Below are 16410 nucleotides of genomic sequence, written 5' to 3' on the forward strand. Positions count from 1 at the left end.
TCGTGACCCAACATTGTGTCATGGGATCTGTAGATTTTTTCTGATTGATGACCCAACATTGTGTCATGGGATCTGTAAACTTTTTCTGATTGATGACCCAACATTGTGTCATGGGATATGTAAACTTTTTCTGATTGATGACCCAACATTGTGTCATGGGATCTGTAAACTTTTTCTGATTGATGACCCAACATTGTGTCATGGGATCTGTAAACTTTTTCTGATTTATGACCCAACATTGTGTCATGGGGTCTGTCGACTTTTTCTCATTGATGACCCAACATTGTGTCATGGGGTCTGTAGACTTTTTCTCATTGATGACTCAACCTTGTGTCATGGGATCTGTAGACTATATATACACAAACATGCCCTATGATGCATTTTGCAGACATTTTGGGTCGAATTTTCTCTTTTCGGTCACTTGGAGATTCAACTTTCAGTTGGGTGGTTGGTTACTGAAGAACAGAACTGCCTGTCAATGTATCACCACAGCCCTATCTGGACCTCAACCCTAATGATATCAGACACTGGCGCATACGGGTCTCCTATTCTGCTTTAGACTTTCATCTGAGAGATGGAATTAGGGGATTGGATCAATGTTCCATTTCCCTGTTAGCAGAACATTCCGGCTCTCGCTGAAGATAATGACTATTGATTCTAATTTGCTGTTGATGAGATGTAAACAACTGCTTCATAGGAACTTGGAAACCACACGGTCCATTAGTATTGCAGCCCTGCTTCTCCCCTTATCCTGGTTGAAAAATGACAACTCTCACAATATATTTCAGCTCCTGGATGGAATTTAAACTGCTTGTTGGGGAGGTCGCTGACCCTAGCTACAGTGGCTGCAGGATAATCAGGAGAGGACTTCTCATTGATGCCAATAGGTACTTATCAGGGAGAATGACTATGGTTGGAAGTCCACAGGTTGGACATCCTTCATTTATGTCATTGCTGTGTTCATTTAAGGCCCCTGTATTCCATGTGGTACCAGGGTCCCAGGTTCCTAGCATTGTCCAAAGCTATATAGTGCAATTACTTTCACTATATAAAAGCTTCACAAGCATCTTCCACATAATGAGCAATAGAAGTGAGCAGAAAAGCATCCAGATATACTTCCTGCTTCAATAATGATAATTTTGATGTTCTGCCCAGGCCAAACAGCAGGTTACTCCTTCATGATACGAGCAGTGTGAAAATGGCTGATATTATCAAAAAATGAATTAATGTCAATTGCAAAAGTGCTTGGAAGAGAACTCTGGGCAACTTCACATAGTTATACATATATTTGAGAAGCAGCAACTGTGTTTGCAATGGAAACAATCGTTTTCATACTGCAAAGTGCACTTACATTTTCAGATAACCCATAAAGACAAACATTTCTGTGGGTGCAATTAATTTTCCTTATCCCGGAACCAGACGGAAGGGTCTATAAACAATAATCTCAGCTATTAGAAAGATCAAAACTTCTCAGAGGAAGTGACTACAAAAGAACATGATCATTAGCAGGACAGCATTACCCAGCGTGGGATTAAAAGGGAACTGATGCATTAGGCTCATTAAGCATTCGTATAGACCTGCCAATCAGGCGCCTGGTTGCAGTTCAATAAATAATGTGCAATTTCCAGGCCTAAAAGGCCCCCCTGCTCTCAAATCTCCTTTGTTTTCTGTATAACAGAGCATTCTGTCCCAGTGGCTGCACAGATCCTATCTGATCCCCATTGTAAGCAGCAGTCCTGTCCTGCTTTATGGCAGCTGAGATTCTAGCTATCTGTATAACAGAACATTCTGTCCCAGTGGCTGCACAGATCCTATCTGATCCCCATTGTAAGCAGCAGTCCTGTCCTGCTTTATGGCAGCTGAGATTCTAGCTATCTGTATAACAGAACATTCTGTCCCAGTGGCTGCACAGATCCTATCTGATCCCCATTGTAAGCATCAGTCCTGTCCTGCTTTATGGCAGCTGAGATTCTAGCTATCTGTATAACAGAACATTCTGTCCCAGTGGCTGCACAGATCCTATCTGATCCCCATTGTAAGCAGCAGTCCTGTCCTGCTTTATGGCAGCTGAGATTCTAGCTATCTGTATAACAGAACATTCTGTCCCAGTGGCTGCACAGATCCTATCTGATCCCCATTGTAAGCAGCAGTCCTGCCTTGCTTTATGGCTGAGATTCTAGCTATCTGATCCCCATTGTTGGAAATAAACGGCATCACTCATTTTATCCATAAAACTTTATTGTCCATTATAAATAGCTTCATTTCTTATTTATTTACACTTCAAGTTGCAAAATATTTCCATATTTTCCACCATCACCAGCGCTGGGCACCTCTAAAAAGTAGGAAATGAAGAGTTGAAAGCCCGATAACCTTTCCTCGCACTCACCGATAATACAATAAAAAATCCAGCAGGCAACTGTACGACGTTTGCTACACGGTAGCAAAGGAATCAAGTGTTTCCTCCTTAACCCACTGAGTGCCAAGTAGGCTGAGCTGCACTGGGGGGCTCCAGTTTGGGTTCAGCACCCCCTCTCCACACCAGCACTATTTGCAATGCCGATCAAGCTCCCCTAAAGACAGCTCTGAGCTCCCCACTATGTCGTAATGATGACGTTTTTATGAAAGTTCGTTATCGTCCAACGCTGTCCGCTGCAGTTCTGCAGGACCAACTGGTACCCGAACTCGTTATCGCTGTTTTCCAGAAGTTCCAGGCAGCGCTTCGACTTCTTGTTTTGGATCGGACCCCCCTTGGGTTTAAAAAAGAAAAAAAATAACCAGTAAGAGCTTGAGCTATTCACAATAAATACAGGCATTTCTATCAATGAAACGGAACCAATAGTTTCCATATGAAGGGAGCAGTGAGTCTTGTAACCCATAGCAACTCATCAGACAATAGCATGGACTGGTCAGCTGGTTACTGACGCACGGTAGCTGCTAAATCCCATGTACTAACGCACACTCGCTGGTTGTAGTTGTGCAGATCATTTGTAGGTTCATTGCATAGCACAGCGCTACGGAATATGTTGGCGCTTTATCAATAAGTGTTCACCTTCAAGTTAACCTTTAGTATGTTATAGAATCCAAGCAAATTTTCAATTGGTCTTCATTATTTATTTATTATAGCTTTTTAATGATTTTCTTTCCAATTTTCAAATGGGGGTCACTGACCCCATCTAAAAAAACAAATGCTCTGTAAGGTTACAAATGTATTGTTATTGCTACTTTTTATTACTGATCTTTCTATTCAGGCCTCTCCTATTCATATTCCAGTCTCTTATTCAAATCAGTGCATGGTTGTCAGGGTAATTTGGATCCTAGCAACCAGATTACAAACTGAATAAAAAGCTAAATAACCCAAAATACCCAAGAAATAAAAAACAATTGCAAATTGTCTCAGAATATCCCTCTCTACATCAAACTAAGAGTTCTTTTAAAGGGGAACAACCCCTTTACATCGGAACAACACCAGCAAGTCAAGTAACGTCTATAATTTAATAACCCCCTATAATAACATAATCTAATAATATATGACAATGTTTTTATATATCTGTAAACCTGTGTAAGGAAAGTGGTAAGACAGACAAGCTGGCCCATCACTGGACCTGTTGAGTAGAGGATTAGAATCTACCCATAAGGCTTCACTTCCCCAGGTAGGGTCGGATGCGAAAGCTCAGGTGTGGTCTGAGATCCTGTACTTGTATCTGATTGGTACAGGTCAGGGTCAGGTGACTCCCTCCAGTAACAGAAAAGGCTGAGACCCTGAGTGTTGCTCCCCAACCTCCTTCACTGACCTTGATTGCGCCCACAAGAAGAAAAACAAGGTACCAGCGAGGGGGGCTGGTGGATTAGGGTTGTGGCTAGGGTGGGGGGGGAGTGGATGTGGCTAAAGCAAAGGGCCAGGAGTGTGTGGGGGCGGCTCCCGAGGCAGCAGTTCCAGTGGGCCCTAGACCAATACTGTCTGGGAGGGGCCCCTTGAGTAATGCAGGAGCCAGTGTGAAGGCTGGAGTCTCTGGAGTATGAATGAAGTAGTGAGGGTCAGTGGGTTGGTCAATCCAAAGCTCCGAAACCAGAGTAGGGCCCTGATATAAGTGTGGGGGCCAATTCCCATGAATGGAGGTTGGGAGTCAGTTAGGGCCACCACCAGGAATCAGGGACACCCCATAACAGCACCCTAATAATTAACCTATTGGTCACCTAGGCCCTTATGACCTGACAAAAAATAAAATTGGGCCCAATGAATGAACACACCCCAAGTTCCACACCAGTCTCATACATTATACTGAAATCCCCACCACTTTTCTGCGTGTCCCAGTCCTTTGTGGCCCCTGACTGCAGTACCCCCTGAAACCCCCAGACGGCAGCTCTGAGTCCCCCTGTAACCTGGGTTCTACCTGGGAGCAACTATAGATGGGCACCTATGCTAACCAATAGGATTACAGTTGTGATGATGCAGTTAGGGGAGGGGCCAAAGGCTGTTGGGGGGATTTAAAACAACTGGAGGGCTGTAGGTTGACCCAAGGAGAACGTAAGGTTAATATTTAATATGTAGCCTCCCCTCCTCCCCATGAGCCATAAGAGCAGAGACACACACTGCTATGTCGGGAGATTAGCCGCTCAGCGACAAACCGCTTCTTCTTCGGGCGACTAATCTCCCCAAACTGCCTTACCACTAGCTGGAATGCGGATCGTTTCGGCTTTTCAAAGTCGCCCGAAGTTTCCTCGTGAGGCAAACAAAGTGCCACCCCTCTGGCGATTTACATTCTAGCTGGTGGGAAGGCAGTTTGGGGAGATTAGTCGTACTCTTACTACTCCATTAACACCTCCCTTTCAGGCTCTTGAGTTGCCGTGGATAAAAGATAAAAGTTATTTAAAGACTGTGGAAAATGTTACTGAAATAACCCAATATTATCCCAAAATCAGACGTTACCGACTGTATAAGTGTAATTAATGTAACGAGGGAAAAGCTTCCAATGTAATGTCTGGGGGCAGCCGAGAGCCCCAGGGACATCACTGAATGAGGCAGATCAGGAGGAGAAGCGACTGCTACATTGTGTCAGGAGTCAGAACCAGAGACGAGAAAGGGTTAACTGCTGCATTGAGAAGCAACGATATTTACTCGTAACTATAAACCCCAGAGACACAATGAGGAATACATGGATGTCGGGATGAAGAATTGGATGAACGAATTCGGCATATTCCTTGTAGAGACGTTTTGGGCATTGGATGGATGGTTTCGTTTTTCTTTCCTCCCCCAGTAACTCCGCACCCTCTAAGAACAGCCGTAAGAACCAATTGTCTATTTGTTCTTCACATTTGGGTGATTATAATGAGAATTAGTCATTCTGTATGTACTTCTGTATGTACTTCTGTATGTACTTCTGTATGTACCTCTGTATGTACTTCTGTATGTACTTCTGTATGTACCTCTGTATGTACCTCTGTATGTACCTCTGTATGTACCTCTGTATGTACTTCTGTATGTACCTCTGTATGTACCTCTGTATGTACTTCTGTATGTACCTCTGTATGTACCTCTGTATGTACCTCTGTATGTACTTCTGTATGTACTTCTGTATGTACCTCTGTATGTACTTCTGTATGTACCTCTGTATGTACCTCTGTATGTACCCTTTGTACTTCTGTATGTACTTCTGTATGTACTTCTGTATGTACTTCTGTATGTACCTCTGTATGTACCTCTGTATGTACCTCTGTATGTACTTCTGTATACTTCTGTATGACTTCTGATGCATGTACTTCTGTATGTACTTCTGTATGTACCTCTGTATGTACCTCTGTATGTACTTCTGTATGTACCTCTGTATGTACTTCTGTATGCACTTCTGTATGCACCTCTGTATGCACCTCTGTATGTACTTCTGTATGTACTTCTGTATGCACTTCTGTATGCACCTCTGTATGCACCTCTGTATGCACCTCTGTATGTACTTCTGTATGTACTTCTGTATGTACCTCTGTATGTACCTCTGTATGTACTTCTGTATGTACTTCTGTATGTACCTCTGTATGTACCTCTGTAGTACTTCTGTACCTCTGTATGTACTCTGTATGTACTTCTGTATGTACCTCTGTATGTACTGTATGTACCTCTGTATGTTCTGTATGCACCTCTGTATGTCTGTATGTACTTCTGTATGTACTTCTGTATGCACTTCTGTATGCACCTCTGTATGCACCTCTGTATGCACCTCTGTATGTACTTCTGTATGCACTTCTGTATGCACTTCTGTATGTACTTCTGTATGTACCTCTGTATGTACTTCTGTATGTACCTCTGTATGTACCTCTGTATGTACTTCTGTATGTACTTCTGTATGTACCTCTGTATGTACTTCTGTATGTACTTCTGTATGTACTTCTGTATGTACCTTCTGTATGTACTTCTGTATGTACCTCTGTATGTACTTCTGTACTGTACCTCTGTATGTACTTCTGTATGTACTCTGTACTGTCTGTATGTACTCTGTATGTACCTCTGTATGTACTTCTGTATGTACCTCTGTATGTACCTTCTGGTATGTACTTCTGTATGTACCTCTGTATGTACTTCTGTATGTACTTCTGTATGTACCTCTGTATGTACTCTGTATTACTTCGTGTATGTACCTCTGTATGTACTTCTGTTATGTACTTCTGTATGTACCTCTGTATTGCACCTCTGTACTGACACCTCTGTATGGACACCTTCCTGTGATCTGACCTTTCCTGTATGTACTTTTGTGTATGCACTCTGTATGCACCTCTGTATGCACTCTGTATGCACCCTCTGTATGTACTTCTGTATTGTACCTCTTGTACTGTACCTCTGTATGTACTTCTGTATGTACCTACTTCTGTATGTACCTTCTGTACTGTACTTCTGCTATTACCTCCTGGATGTTACCTTCTGTACTGTAGCTTCTGGTATGTACCTCTGTACTGTACCTCTGATATGTACTTACTGTGTATGTCACCTCTGTATGTACCTCTGTGATGTACCTTCTGTATCACTGTATGCACCTCGTTATGCACCTCTTGTATGTACTTCTGTATGCACCTTCTGTATGCACCTTCTGCTACTGGGACCTCTGTATGCACCTCTGTATGCAACCTCTTGTAATGTACCATTCTGTATGCACCTCTGTATGCACTTCTGTATGTACTTCTGTATGTACCTCTGTATGTACTTCTGTATGTACCCTCTGTATGCTACCAGTGCGTGTATCTGTACTTCTGTATGTACTCTGTATGTACCTCTGTATGTTACTTCTGTATGTACCTCTGTATGTACTTCTGTTATGTACTTCTGTATGTACCTCTGTATGTACCTCTGTATGTACTTCTGTATGTACCTCTGTATGTACCTCTGTATGTACTTCTGTATGTACCTCTGTATGTACTTCTGTATGTACTTCTGTATGTACCTCTGTATGTACCTCTGTATGTACTTCTGTATGTACCTCTGTATGTACTTCTGTATGTACTTCTGTATGTACCTCTGTATGTACCTCTGTATGTACTTCTGTATGTACCTCTGTATGTACCTCTGTATGTACTTCTGTATGTACCTCTGTATGTACTTCTGTATGTACTTCTGTATGTACCTCTGTATGTACCTCTGTATGTACTTCTGTATGTACCTCTGTATGTACTTCTGTATGTACCTCTGTATGTACTTCTGTATGTACCTCTGTATGTACCTCTGTATGTACTTCTGTATGTACCTTCTGTAAAGGTACTTCATGTATGTACTTCTGTATGTACTTCTGTATGTACTCTGTATGTACCTCTGTATGTACCTTCTGTATGTACTTCTCTGTATGTACTTCTGTATGTACTTCTGTATGTACTTCTGTATGTACCTCTGTATGTACCATCTGTATGTACTTCTGTATGTACTTCTGTATGTACCTCTGTATGTACTTCTGTATGTACCTCTGTATGTACCTCTGTATGTACTTCTGTATGTACCTCTGTATGTACCTCTGTATGTACTTCTGTATGTACCTCTGTATGTACCTCTGTATGTACTTCTGTATGTACTTCTGTATGTACCTCTGTATGTACTTCTGTATGTACCTCTGTATGTACCTCTGTATGTACCTCTGTATGTACTTCTGTATGTACTTCTGTTATGTACCTCTGTATGTATCTGTATGTACCTCTGTAGTACCTGTACTTCTTGTATGGTACTTCTGTATGTACCTCTGTATGTACTTCTGTATGTACCTCTGTATGTACCTCTGTATGTACTTCTGTATGTACTTCTGTATGTACTTCTGTATGCACTTCTGTATGTACCTCTGTATGTACTTCTGTATGTACCTCTGTATGTACTTCTGTATGTACTTCTGTATGCACCTCTGTATGTACCTCTGTATGTACTTCTGTATGTACCTCTGTATGTACTTCTGTATGTACCTCTGTATGTACCTCTGTATGTACTTCTGTATGTACTTCTGTATGTACCTCTGTATGTACTTCTGTATGTACCTCTGTATGTACCTCTGTATGTACCTCTGTATGTACTTCTGTATGTACTTCTGTATGCACTTCTGTATGCACCTCTGTATGTACTTCTGTATGTACTTCTGTATGTACTTCTGTATGTACTTCTGTATGTACTTCTGTATGTACTTCTGTATGTACCTCTGTATGTACCTCTGTATGTACTTCTGTATGTACTTCTGTATGTACTTCTGTATGTACTTCTGTATGTACCTCTGTATGTACTTCTGTATGTACTTCTGTATGTACCTCTGTATGTACTTCTGTATGTACCCCTCACCCGTCCCTCTGTCTGGGCTCAGTCCATCTGCAGTTCTGTAGGTGCCAACTTGAATATATTCAGCCTGCCCCTTATTGAAACCACAGCCACATCCATCTATAAACCTCCCCCCCATTAATGTGGCCTTTTATGCACCCCAAAATGTCAGACTCGTCCTGTATAACCCAGAATGTGCTGTAATATATATATATATTTATATAAACCCTCTCCTGCCCCGTCTCTGTATCACGTTCCGCCGGCAGAAAGTAAATAAATAATTACTTTTTTCATTATGCAAATCAGCTTCCAGCGTTTCATCTTTATTTTATTGCCAAGAGAATTAATGCGCAAAACTCATAAAATATCCACCTTTCCCTGTAATAACTTTCATCTGGATCCCATTAACGTGCGACGTGTCATCGAAACTACTTTCCCTCCCGCAGCGACTCACATCGGCAAAGTAGGAGAATATCCGACCGACTGGATACTGGGCTCATTGCACCCTAAACTATGGCACCTACTTGCCTGTTGGCTATAAGAGGGGGGCTGAGGGTGCCTGCTGGGTGACCCCAGAAGATTTTTAATACATTAGTTGCTGCAGCCTCTACTGATCTCCTACATAATGTATCCTGTGTATATAATGTATATAATGTATCATATTAATGTATCTACTGTATATACTAATGTATCCTGTGTATATAATGTATCATATTAATGTATCTACTGTATATACTAATGTATCCTGTGTATATAATGTATATAATGTATCTACTGTATATACTAATGTATCCTGTGTATATAATGTATATAATGTATCTACTGTATATACTAATGTATCCTGTGTATATAATGTATCATATTAATGTATCTCTTATATATACTAATGTATCCTATGTAAATAATGTATCATATTAATGTATCACCTGTATATACTAATGTATCCTATGTATATAGAGTATATAATGCAAACACCTCCTATTCATATTCCAGTCTCTTATTGAAATCAATGCATGGTTGCTATGGTCATTTGGACCCTAGCAACCAGGTGGCTGAAATTGCAAACTGGAGAGATGCTGAATAAAAAGCTGAATAACTAAAAAACCCGCAAATAATAAAAAATGAAAACTTATTGCAAATTTTCTCAGAATATCCCTCTCTACATTATAATAAAAGTTAATTTAAAGGTGAACAACCCCCTTTAATTCACACCGTGTCTGCTACATTTTCACATTTTATAATTATAGTTTCTTTGAGCTCTGACCGCACAGAATGGAATTATCCGTCTCCGTATGGACTGAGAGTCTGGAAGCTGCTGAGGCAGGTGAATTCTTCCCCGTAATGAACCCGACGGATCCGCTGCTTAATTAAAGAGGATTCTATAAAGGTCAATGGCTGCCTAATAAGGGACGGCAGCACTTGCTCTGGATTCCTCGTTAGCACAGCTATAGATTAATTCTTCTTCTTTCATTTGAATAATGGCTTTGTCTTGAGTCATTTCTGCCAGTGACGGAGGTTAGGGAAGGAGCGCAGTAAATCCTCAGACTGTTGAGGAAACTGTTGAAAGGGGAAGTGACCCAATATCAACCCGAAATATTTATATTCAATAATTGTATCCACTTAGTACCAGGCAGCTTTCTGTTCCTAAATATATCAATGTGGTTCACTATACGGCCACAAGTATGGGGACATCAGCCCCCCAACATCCCATACCAGGGGGATTAATATGAACTACTATAACTGCCCCTACTATGACCCTTATAATCTCAGATGCACCAACATAGATTCCTATTCATTAGTGATGGGCGAATTTATTCTCCAGGCGCGAATTCACCGCGAATTTGAGCGATTCGCCGCCAGCGAATAAATTCGCGAAACGCCCGCGAAAATTCACGAAAAAAATAGTCGGCGGCAAAAAAAATGTCCGAAAAAACGGACGCCGGCGTCAAAAACGGGCGCCGGCGTCAAAAACGGGTGCCGGCGTCGGCAAAGCGAAACGGCGCAAATTCGCCCATCACTACTATTCATGAGCTGCTCTCTTTCCCATGTTCAGTCAAGTGGGCGGGGACTGGACTCAACTAAGTTTCTACTCACTGTGACAATGGGAAAGAGAACAACCCAGGCACAGGAAGTGCAGAGAATCAGGGCTGTCTCAGTAGCAGGGGGAGGAGATTCGATTCTCCAAGGCGGCCAACTGCAACTATGCCTGAGCTTTATCCCAACTGAATGCCTCCTTTAAACAGGAATACAAACAGGATCTTAATGAGAAGCTAATTGGTCCTTACAGAGTTACATCTCTCTCTATATCACATTGCGGTGCAGCAAGACGCATTCGAGAGAGAAAGAGAGCGAATCACTGGAGCGCAAAACAGCAATTAATCCCGGCGCGGCTCAATTACTCTCATTAGTTGTGTGGCTTTGTGTGCAACATTCTATGGGAACAATACGGCTCCAGTCGCACCGGGCCGGCCCAGAAGCGCCGTTAAAACCAGCACGTCCTTAATTATTTCTGAATTTATCATGCGGCATCAGAGCGTGACTGCACCGTCACCCGCCCTGACAGCTTGATTAAAGGGGTTGTACACCTTTAAATAAACATTTAGTAGAGGCGTAGAGAGGGATATTCTGAGTCAATTTGCCATTGGTTTTCATTTTTGTGGTTTTTGACTTATTTAGCTTCTTATTCAGCAGCTCTCCAGTTTGCAATTTCAGCAATCTGGTTGCTAAGGTCCAAATTCCAATAGCAACCATGCATTGATTTGAATAAGAGACTGGAATATGAATAGGAGAGTAATAAAAGTAGCAGTAACAAGTGTAGCCTTACTAGGCATGTACCAAATCCAGGATTCGGTTAGGGATTCGGCCAGGATTCAGCCTTTGTCAGAAGGATTCGGCTCCAGCCAAACCGAATCCGAATCCTAATTTGCATATGCAAATTAGAGGCGGGAAAGGGAAATCACATGACTTTTTGTCACAAAACAAGGAAGTAAAAAAGGTTTTCAAATTTATGCAAATTAGGATTCGGATTTGGTTCTGTATTTGGCCGAATCTTTCGCGAAGGATTCGGGGGTTCGGCCGAATCCAAAATAGTGGATTCGGTGCATCCTAAGCCTTACAGAGCATTTGTATTTTAGATGGGGTCAGTGACCCCCATTTGAATGATGGAAACAGTCAGAAGAAGAAGGCTGAACATTAAAAAGAGTGAGAGAAAAATAAGGCCAAGTGAAATGTTGCTTAGATTTAGTCATTCTATAACATGCTAAAAGTCAACTTAAAGGGGAATCAACCATTTAAATATTGGTCTCATGAAATTGGTTCCCATCAGGGTCAGACTGGGCCGGCGGGACAGTGGGAAAAACATGGTGGGCCCCAATTTTTGCATGATGACCCTGTAGCTTTCCAGTGGGCCCTGCACCCCCGCCCCCCCGCCCCCCCCAGTCCGATGCTGGTTCCTGTGTTGATTTATTTGTATTCCAAAGATTAGTGGTTTGTTTGTCCTGCCTTGGTCACAATCATGAAATCTAAGGCCTCTCCAGGCAGCAGTGCTGTAAATAAGGCTGTGTCAGACTATAGACCTGTTACCAAACATACAATCAGATTTTAATGCACCGGGGCTTTAAATATTTCATTCTGGGACGGTGCACTTTCCTAACCAGTAGGGGGCGACTCTTATTGTGCAAAATCCTTTATTCGAATGTGTCGGCCGACTATCAAGTTTAATTTCTAATTATTATCCCACCACTACCTGTGTCCCCTTGGTGGTTGGTCTTTTAATATTTGGCCCGAATGGAAATTAATGAATTATCAAAGGGGAGACAGGGAAACAAGGCACCGGCCTAGGCTAGGAGGCTAGCAATCAAATTAACTGGGGGGTCCTAATATATTGTCACCTCCACTCAGGGATTTTTTTGGTTTAAACATGGGTTGGCACCTGGCGTTAGAGCCCAAACGGAGAGGGTTTACCTGGTTGAAGTCCCAGTAAAGTTTCATGCGTTTGGCTTTGGCGTAGTTGCATTCGATGAGTCGTGGCCGACTGTTCACATCCACCAGGCAGCGGTTGTCATCGTCATCAATGGTCGGGCTGAGGTTCCCCACGTGCAGCTGTTGGTTGCTGGTGTAGTAAATGCTCTGCAAACACAAAGCAGCCCATCAGCACCCCCAAATATGTTCCAACAGCCAATGCCTGTGCCTTTCTAATCTCTGCACTGCTGGTTCTGACTACTCAAACTACATCCGACTTCAGTGTACACTAGTTCTGCACAATTAGCTCTGAAGCAAAGTGCATTTTAAACAAGCAGCTGTTTGCTGAATGTTCAAGGGCATTTTTCAGGATCACATTCTAATTTGGAGGGGTCAGCGACCCTGACAACCGGATGCAGAATAGGAAGGCTGATCATTTGAAAACCATTTCTGAATATATATGTATCATGCAGTTGCCATTGAACCCCCACATTGTAGGCTGGGGTCACTGACCAAAACAGGTCCCAGTAAATAGAGACCCCCGTTTCGGTACAGGGCGACTTTTTTTCAGAGAATCAGAGAATTCCACGAACGCACTTTAAAGTCCCAGGACCCTGTTCTCTGATCCAATGTCATTTATTCTCCGGTCTTGCACTTAAAACAACCGCCTCCTTCTCAGCAGCGCAACGACAGACATTAAGGACATTTCCCTTTAAAGGATGAAAGGGGAAAAAAACAAAACAGATCCTTTTTGGTACACGAGGGACGGGGAGTTGATCTGCTGCAGCGCAAAGAAAATTGCTACAAAGGCTCTTGGTTCTGATCCAAAAACTGTAAACACAAAGCTCTCAATCCGACCAATGTCAAGGACGTTCCTCTGCTCTGTCAGTTGCGACTCACTCTGACTTGTACCGGGAGTTACCTGCAAATTCTCAGCAGCATCAGCTTTATGTACTAACACGGAGCAGAGCAAGTGCACCGAATACACTATTTTGGATTCTGCCGCACCCCCGAATCCTTTGCGAAAGATTCCGAACAGAATCCAAATTTGCATATGCAAATTAGGAGCGGGTAAGGGGAAATATTTTTATTTCCTTGTTTTGTGACAAAAAGTCACATGATTTCCCCCCGCCCCTAATTTGCATATGCAAATTCGGATTCGGTTCGGACAGGCAGAAGGATTCAGCCGAATCCGAATCCTGCTGGAAAACGCAGAATCCTGGATTCGGTGCATCCCTACTAGGGATGCACCGAATCCACTTTTTTGGATTCGGCCGAACCCCCGAATCCTTCACGAAAGATTCGGCCGAATACCGAACCGAATCCGAACCCTAATTTGCATATGGAAATTAGGGGTGGAAAGGGGAAAACATTTTTTACTTCCTTGTTCCTTGTTACTTCCTTGACAAAAAGTCACGCAATTTCCCTCCCGCCCCTAATTTGCATATGCAAATTAGGATTCGGATTCGGTTTGGCCAGGCAGAAGGATTCGGCCGAATCCGAATCCTGCTGAAAAAGGCCGATTCCTGGCCGAATCCCGAACCGAATCCTGGATTCGGTGCATCCCTAATCCCTACCCACAATTTCCCCCAGAATTGAAGTACGAAACATTTGTGCTCCTAGAAATTAGTCATTTCTTTAATTAATAAGCCTTCGGACTCTGCTGCACAAATATTGTGGCCCCTTAGGGCCCATGCACTTATCTACTACATGTAGGGCAACGGCTTCAGCCTCTCCAGCTGCATTAATGATCCAATAGAAAGTCCAGTAGTGATGGGCGAATGAATTCGCCAGGTGCAAATTCGCTGCGAATCTCCTCATTTCACCACGGGCGAATAAATTCGCGAAACTCCGGTGAAAATTCGCCGGCGTCAAAAATTTTTGGACGTGTGTTGGAAGAGTTGCTCGCATCAAAAACGATGCGCGTCAACACTATTCGGATGCCCATTGACTTTAACACCGGGGGCAAAATTGACGTAGGCATCGATTTTCGAGTTTGGCAAATCTTCCGCTGTTTTGTGAATTTTGTTGGAAATTCGAGAAACGGGAGAAGTTCGACCATCACTAAGGTCCAGGGTATGGCATTTCTGCCATGGCCATCAGTAGGAGGGGTTTCATTAAAGAGGTGCTTCACCTTTAAGTTAACTTTTAGTATGTTATAGAATGCTCAATGCTAAGCAACTCTTCAATTGGTCTTCATTATTTATTTTTTATAGTTTTTGAATTATTTGCCTTTTTTTTCTGACTCTTTCCAGCTTTTAAATGTGGGTCACTGACCCCATCTAAAAAACAAATGCTCTGCAAGGCCACACATATAGGGGGCTATTTATTAAAGACCAAATGCCAAAAATTCAAGGGTTTTTTTTACTATAAAATCCGAATTGTTTGTGAAAAAAGGATTTATTATACCTCGAGGATGGAAAAAGTCAGAACCCAAAAATCCGGCATCTCAGATCTGCCGAGGTTGTATCGATGGGAGAGGTCCCGAAGATATCCTGATCTGCGCTGGGTTTCGCGCAATAATCCAAAGAATTTGCGGTTTTCGTGCAGACTAATTCATACGATTCGATTTTTTTCACGATTTAGAGTTTATTCCCACACAGGAAATTCTCAAGATAATGTATTTCTAAAAAAGGGGAAATAACCCGTGCGGATTTGCTCAGAAAATGAGATATTTTCGGCCTCACCTATAGGTTGGCATGACCTTTGCCCAAACAGTCTCCCCTTCCAGCACAATGGCTGTTCTCAAGACGTAACCCAAATTTGAACAAGAACCCCCAATTCCCCCCTTCCCCTCCATTCCATCGCTGTGAGACGGAATTAAATCCGCGCCGCTGTTTATTCGCTTTTTATCGCATTTACTTGCCGTCTGTGTAACCAATTTGTTTGGATAAAAAGACTAAAGCTCTTTGCATTGTGCTCTAATTATTCACTTACTTTGATTATTTATGCGCTGGGGATTTTCATATTTGAATCGTTTTTTTTTCACAGTGGGCGACTCCGTTGGCGTAATCCCCCTATTCAGTGGTACAGCCGCTCTCTCTGTATATTACACATTTATTCTAATGCTGAAAATCAGGGTCCCGCCATCCTCAATAAAAACTGAGCCCGGAATACAATACAGATAGAGTTCAGCAATCCCTGAATAAAAAGGTTGTGTCGCCTTCTCGGAGTCGCGTGATTGGCTGGCGAGGCGTTAATAAATGTCACATCTCGGCTCGGAGCTTATTAGCTGCTAAAAGTCATTTCTCCCGAAAAAAATAATAATTAGGAGAGTCGCTACTCAAAGATTTGCTGCCTTATGTCTCTCAGTCACAGAATTTAATTTTTTTCCCCATTAATTAAATTTAAGGTGGCTCTGAGATTTCTAAAAGCCTTCGCCTTAAATGCCCCAAACAGCAGACAATGTACTGCCCCCTGGCACCCTACTGTACTTACTGTACCAGCCCAAAGGTAGCCCTATAACTAATAGAGGTAGCCCTATAACTAATGACCATGGGGGTGGGACCATGATGTGGGCGTGGACCTTGTCATGAGGGGGCTTGGCTATGACTCTGCAATTGGCCAATTGCCATGTCAATCATAGGGAATCCTGCCCAATTTTCAATTACCGGGCTGTCCGGGTAAAAACTGGACTGGTGGTCACCCTACCCAGCATCTCCCCATCTTGGATCTTGTTCAGCATC

General features: G+C 42.6%; 1 protein-coding gene across 1 annotated transcript in view; it reads right to left on the reverse strand.

The window, feature by feature from the left end:
- Window positions 1–2232: 2232 nt before the first annotated feature.
- The window catches only part of galnt18.L (polypeptide N-acetylgalactosaminyltransferase 18 L homeolog), a 156121-nt gene continuing 141943 nt past the window's right edge, over window positions 2233–16410 (reverse strand). The window contains exons 10-11 of the mRNA XM_018257279.2: window positions 12728–12892; window positions 2233–2747 (exon numbers count right to left, since the gene is read on the reverse strand). Of these exons, the coding sequence (XP_018112768.1) occupies window positions 2595–2747; window positions 12728–12892 (318 nt within the window). The 3' untranslated portion in view covers window positions 2233–2594. The remainder of the gene's footprint in view (window positions 2748–12727; window positions 12893–16410) is intronic.

This window comes from Xenopus laevis, chromosome 4L (genome assembly GCF_017654675.1).
Source record: "Xenopus laevis strain J_2021 chromosome 4L, Xenopus_laevis_v10.1, whole genome shotgun sequence".
Taxonomy (NCBI): Eukaryota; Metazoa; Chordata; class Amphibia; order Anura; family Pipidae; genus Xenopus; species Xenopus laevis.